Source organism: Dioscorea cayenensis, chromosome 7, assembly GCF_009730915.1.
Source record: "Dioscorea cayenensis subsp. rotundata cultivar TDr96_F1 chromosome 7, TDr96_F1_v2_PseudoChromosome.rev07_lg8_w22 25.fasta, whole genome shotgun sequence".
Classification (NCBI taxonomy): Eukaryota; Viridiplantae; Streptophyta; class Magnoliopsida; order Dioscoreales; family Dioscoreaceae; genus Dioscorea; species Dioscorea cayenensis.
Window position 1 is genome coordinate 17,875,165 of NC_052477.1, and position 7,086 is coordinate 17,882,250.

General features: G+C 34.0%; 1 protein-coding gene across 1 annotated transcript; it reads right to left on the bottom strand.

Moving 5' to 3' along the window:
- Window positions 1-5,368: 5,368 nt before the first annotated feature.
- Window positions 5,369-6,838, bottom strand: LOC120265113 (probable aspartic proteinase GIP2). Its single transcript, XM_039273020.1, has one exon. The coding sequence runs from the start codon at window positions 6,836-6,838 to the stop codon at window positions 5,513-5,515; it is 1,326 nt and encodes a 441-aa protein (XP_039128954.1). The 3' UTR covers window positions 5,369-5,512.
- Window positions 6,839-7,086: the final 248 nt, after the last annotated feature.

Here is a 7,086-nt window from a genome sequence, read left to right on the forward strand (position 1 = left end):
CATAGTAGCACTGAATTACAATAAATAAATGCTTAAACACAAGATAAATACATGAAAAGGGTATGAAAATATATATAATGCATTCATCAACTTGTAGCTCTAGTAACCTTTTCAAACATGCTCTTATCCAAGCATATATGAATGAGTGTAAGTACTTGTTGGTCATTTTTTTTTCTTACCTTCTGAAATGGATCCTTCTATGCTATTGTCAATGCTACCTCATTCTTTGACTTCTCACAGCCTTTTTCTACAACCTCCCACACATCCTTTAATCCCAGCAAGGCTCTCTTTATAATACACTAATTTTCATAATTCTCTTTGGTAAGCTTGGGAAAGTGAAATGGAAATATGTTGTTCATGGTTTCAAGTAGCAAAGTATTCCTTGACCTTCTAAATATTCAAAACTTTTTTCAAATTCCTTGTACATACCAGTCCTCTAATTTAAAATCTCCCAGATCGAATTGCCGATGATGGAGCACTCACCACTTGAACTCTCCTTCATTTGATGAGTCAGCTCTCACTAGGTGTATTTATACCGCCATACAGCTTGGAATTTGTGGAATTGGGCCAATATCTAATGTAATTGTGTTAAATCTAACATTTTGGGTTGCCTGCTAAGATGCTGATGGATACATGGCCAGCGACGTTAAAGAGTTGACAAGTTGGAATTCAAATACCAATTTGTTAAACCAAATACAACAAACAACAGTTCCATGCTCAACTAGACATATAGAACACAAAAATATGTTAAAGAGAATAAGAACTATAGATGATGATGAAGAACAAAGAAGAGAGCAAATGAAGTTCAGCTGAATTTACTCTTAGCCAATTGAAACTCAAAAATACATTGACTAGTGAGTTACACACCACTATATAGAGGCCATCTCATAAAAGAAACTAACTGATAAAAGGTTCCAGCTAGACTTAAAGTAAACATTTGTCATGCCCCAAACCCGTCTCACTAGACCCGGTGCATCAACAAACAGCCACACACCCATAGTGTACAGCACAATAGGCATGCAAGGCCTCAGAACATATCTCAAGACAGAACATACAATCTAACAAAACTATAAATTCTAAAAGTTCAAGTATGAAATATACAAAATTTACAAAATACAAGCTTGGAGTTTACAATACAGACAAAAATTTAAGCTCAAACTAGACCACGAACAAGTTTGCTATTTGTTCACTCCCGCTAAAGTATTATACTCCTAATTTTAAAAAAAATTAACAACCTGATTATGAGCTTGATAGCCCAGTAAGCAACCCGCTAAAAATAATTAGGATCATATGAAATTCCAAAAATTTAGAGTCAAAAATAAATAATATCAGATAGTACAAACCTTTATCCAAAATACAGTTAATAAAACCAAAGTGGTTCAACAAAATACAATTTAATAACAAACACAAATATATATCTCCAAATCACTACGGTCGAAACAAAATATCAGAGATCATTTATTTAAACTTGGTGAACCGAGTCAAATTTTTAGAGCTCATTTGTTTACCCTTGGTAACCGAGCCAAATCATCAGAAACCGTTATTCTTTCACGATTATACTATGAAAAACTATAGTCTCTTATCAAAGTCAGAGTTTTATGTCGACATGGTAAGTGTTTAACCCTTAGTGACAGAGTTAGTAGCTAGTTAATTGGTGACTTAACGTATTTATGTCAAAATAACTTTGTTATCCGAAAACTAAAAAAATATTAGAATTTCAAACCGAATTTTAGACAGGTCAGGATTTGCAGAATAATTCCTCGAGCGAACATACTAACATATGCATGATCCTATTTTTTTATAACAAAAATAATCCAGTTATATTCAAAACAATTAATAAATTAATATATCAAAGATTAATAGATATAATCAAGATTGCAAAAATTAACAAACAAAGTCAAGATGTGGGAGTTTATGTTTCAGGAAAAGAAAAACAATTCAAAATTTTAATAAATATTTAATATCAAAAAATAATCAAATCCCAACAAGGATTTAATATTATATAAAAAAAATTTATAAAGAATTTAAAGAAATAAACATATAAATTCATAATTCTCGATAATCGGAAATTGTATATATACATACATTTATATGTAGTATTACTTACTTGATTAACACCAAAACCTCCAAATCCCACATGAAATCAAGTTCCTCATAATACCATATATTTAAAAGTAAATTCCAAGGACATCAAAACTCCCTCTGCACAAGCATTATAATTTGCTAAAATACTTAATTCTACCTATTCTACACATTCAGGGGTATGTAAAATGAAAACCATTTCAAGAGACCGGTGATGCTACAAAGATTAAGAGGCCAATAAACAATGGTATTATAAAATGAGATTTCAAAAAGGTACAAATATAAAAGGATAAAGTTATTATTCTACACTCCCAAATATTGATTATTGCGAGGATACAATAGCAATTATCCACTCTAAAGGGCATATGAACAATTACATCATAACATTGAGTACTAAATCCCTAACTTTACATATACTTTTCCAAATCACAAATTTCAAGATTATGAATAAATTAAACACCTAAGACCATAGCATATTCGAAATTCACATTATTTAGAGTACTGCTCCAATTATAGCCTTCATTTGATTCTCCAACTATTTCTGCAAACTTGTAATTCAATCATATACAATTCAAACATACATATCTCTTAATGTACAACTCCAAAATAAATGATAATTTACTGACAATCAGAAAACTTAATAAGGAACAAATTTCCTATTTTTTACCTTACCCAATTCAATCTCCGTGATCATTAAAAATACCCATAAATCTTCAAGCTTTGCACAGAAATCTCATCCAAGATAGTTTACTAACAAAATTATATCTTATAAACTACAGAAGTATAAAATCTGAAATTTTGCAAGTACTTAGCCAACGTCAAACTCTACAAGTTTTTTATTTTACTCTCCTCCAAATTTTGCCTATAAGACCAATAAAATTGAAGAGAGTTTCTGCTATTATCAAAAATGAAAATCTAAAACCTATCAAATGAAATCAACTAAGAATTCCCCACTCATGGCAAAAGATTTTATTTCAATCAACCACACATCACATTGCATCAATTATATTGTGCAAAACCTCATCCTTAAGACATGGTTAAGTCTATAAAAACACCATGGTCAAAAATCCTAAGAGTATACTTATGTGCAGACATTAGAAGAGAAACAAAAAAATTCCTGCAAACTTCAAATTGGGAACAACCTCTAGAAACTCAAGCGCTAATTCTAAGGTTTCAAGATGAATTGCAAAATAGGAACAAATTCTGGGGTTTCATAAAGAAAGAAACCTCATAGAGCAAACAAGCATAAATAACAAGAATTATAATTTTGTACAAAGCTCCAAGATCCTACCTTGACAGTAGAAGAAAAAACAACTCCCGATGAGAAGATTCTCTCGTTCTTGTTGTCGGCACCACCATGTAGGAAAGGAAAGGAAGGTTGTGAGTTTTTTTTTTTTCTGAAGGTGAATGTTGTTCGAGTGTTGCCAATAGCTCACAGAAATTTGGAAAATCGCTAAAGATAAGAACAATGGTTATTTAAATTTTAAATTAAAAAATAACAAAAAAGTTAAAATTAATACTAATAATAAATATAATAATATTATTACTAGCATAAATGGTGGGGTCTACAACATCACACCAATAGACAGGTTATAGCCCAACACATCTAATCAACTATTGGCTGTCTTCTTCCACCCATGCTTATGTACATAGTAGCCCCAAAAAAAGCAATAGCCTTTTCTTCTGAATATTCTCAACAAAATCACACTAAAATCCAGACAATAAAGTAGTCCATACAAGATTTACAGCAAGAAATAAAGAGTTTCAGAGTGCACTAGGTTGTGGTGAGCTCTTGAGAAGATCAAGCTCTGATTTGCTAGTAATTGCTAGTGCATGCTGTTTTGGAGCTTGGATGAGTAGCTGCTGTTCGGCTACAAGGCTTAGATCAAAGCTACTGCAAAATCACTGTTAAGAAGAGAAAAATAAAGGGTTGGAAATTGGAATTCAATTAACCCATCTCTTCACATCACACAATTCAAAAAATAATATTTATAAGGTTACAAGAAATAACAACCACACGATCAAAAGCACACATATCCCAATAGGTCTCACTAACATATATTAATAACAATGCATAACATCATAACACTTATTTGGCCGCAACCAAGGTAGTCAGACTCAGACCGGCCAGACCAGTTGAACCGGAAAAACCAGGAACCAGCCATGTCGCTGGTTCGGGTATACCCCATTGAATAGGGCATGGAAAAACCCGGTGTTAACCCGGTGACCCTGGCGGTTCAACCGAGAACCGGTTGATTTGGTCCAGTCAATGGGGACACAATGTGAGGATTTTTTAACAATATTTAATACTTTATTATTATTTTTCATTAAAAACCACAAAATCATATATATTTATTAATATAAATTTTCAATTTATAATCTATCTTTCAAGGGCAATTACAATATATATATCATAAACATAACAACAAAAATTAACATTTAAAAATAAAACCCATTAATATGTTATGGTAAATACTTTATAAAAATTTATTTTATTGAAGAAAATAAAATTATAAATGAGTATAATTTTATTATAAAATATAAAAATAAAATATTCTAACTAAATAAAAAATATAAGAAAATTTAAAAAAAAATGAAAACTCAATTGAGATCAGGTAAGTTATATAATTTATTGATAAAATGTATATCCATATAAAAGAATAAGGATTAGTGAATTAAATTTTTATCTATTCTAACAAAATCAACCAATAAATAAATAAATGACACTGAGAGAAGTTCAATAATTATATATTAATATATTAAATTTGTAAATATTTAAAAAGGGTAAAAATAAATGACATAATTAAGAAATACTAGTATATATAAAGTCAGTTATCAATTTAAATATTAAAATTTCGTAGTTTTTTTATATTATAATTGTTATTTTAATATTATATTTGCTCGTTATTAATTATTATAATATTTTTTTTATATTTTATTATTGACTCTAGTTTAACTCGGTCGAACCTATTGACCCCTGGCTTAACCGGGTCAATGCCCGGGCCGAGTCTGACAACCTTGGCGGCAACAATGATGGCAAAAACAAACATTAAAAAAAAAAATAAATGGTGAAACAAACAAGAGAAATGACGTGGATGACAATAACGAAATCTCACTGAAGTTCTATGTAACATTCAGCGATACTCATCTTGAATAAAAAAGGTTTCACTGATATAAATGAAAATCCCTTTTGAATCACTGAAAATGAAAGAACATTGAGATCAGCATGGGTTGAAATTAAAAATCATGCATCATTAAAGTAACTTCTATCAAAGGAGATCTACACATTTATTGAATTGAATACCTCTTCAGGCACTTCCCAGTAAACCCAACTAACACAAATCCAGAGCTTTCAAGGAACCCTTATTTAGAATTTAAAACAAACCATTGACATGATAACACAAGCAATGATCACCCGTGACCATCATCATCACACCTCATACTCCCAAATCAAAGGCTTGGAACCAAAATAAAAGTTTGCACAAGTTGTTTGTCGAAACAGCAGAGAAGAACTAAACCGAAGAACGGAAGTAGCCAAATCAAACTCCAAGAAGTTATTCTCCAGTTGATGCCCACCAATCACAATCGAAGTACGAGGGCTCAATCCTCCATCAACCAAACCCAAGCACACCACTCCTTTCTCCTTCACCTCCACCATTGAGTTAGCTCCGAACACCCTCCAATAAACATCCTCACTGGCCAAAACCAGGTCAATAATTGGCACGTCAGGGCCAACCCTAGTGCTCTTCATGCTCTCAGAGCTAAAGCAAGTCTTGAATGGTTCCACTGGTGCTACACTCTTCATCTTCTTAGCTTTAGCTTCTTTCTTGAATGCCATGGTGACTGCCTTGTAGATGCTTGTCTCCATAGTGGTGAACGGCGTCACCGTGCTTATCTTTGTTCCGCCAACTCCTTTGTCATCTATGTCCAGCAAAGTTGTGTTTATCTTCACTGCTTTGCCGTTGATCTTTATGGAACTAACGCCAATGAAATACTCAGACGAAGCTTCTCCTGGGAAGGAGAATGCTATAGTGCTCACCGGATTAGTAATAAGTGGTGTTCTCATGAGAAAGCTTGAAACATCAATACCAGGGGCGAGCTTGTAATTGCCTCCATTACCAACAAATATGAAACCATTTGAGGATGGAGATGAAGAAAGACACAGTGCGAACTGTGGATGAATGTTGAAAACTGATGACAACTGAGTAGGGATGGCGATCTTGGTCCGGCCAAAGCCAGCAACACCATCAACACCACTAGCCAAACCATCTCGCAAGATATTTGCTCCACAGGAGAAAAGGAAGTGAGGAACTGTGGCAAAGTTGCCGTGAATGGACCTAAAGAGAACGACATCATCGATGAGATCGTCGCCTTTGAGGATTACGTGGCTGATGGGGTTCTGCACATAGAGACCACAAGTGTTTTTATTGCAGTTGGGGCGGGGAGTGCCATCGCAGGTGTTGCAGGTGGTGGGCCCGGCGAGGACACATTGGGTGGAGTTGCACCTCGCCGGACGGTAAGACGATGAGACGTAGTTATCTTCACAGATTACCCATATGAAGCCGTTTCCGATGTCGACGAGGAGCCTGACGGGGACTAGAGGTGTTCTTTTGGTAAATGCCGGTGATGTATTGAGGGTGGTGGGATCTTTTCTTACAGGAAAAACTAGGGTTTCATGGCTTTGAGTGGAGAGGGAGATGGAGAGGAAGAGTAGAGTGGAGAGGAACACGAGTTCATGGTAGTGCTGAGAAGCCATTGAGTTGAAGATGTTGACGTGACGATGTTGTGAGGGTCTTGGGCTGAATTTTATTGGCATCAGGGATTCAAGCATGTGATTTTGTATGCATGTTTAAAATGGATAATATAACTATTCATTTGCCAGCTGTTGGTGGGGAACCACACTTCTGTGGAATGGTTGTATGTTGTTGACCTTGACTCAAAAGTGGACATGAGAGTTGAAACTGTATATAATATTTGGAACGTGTGTTGTGCAATGAATTGGAT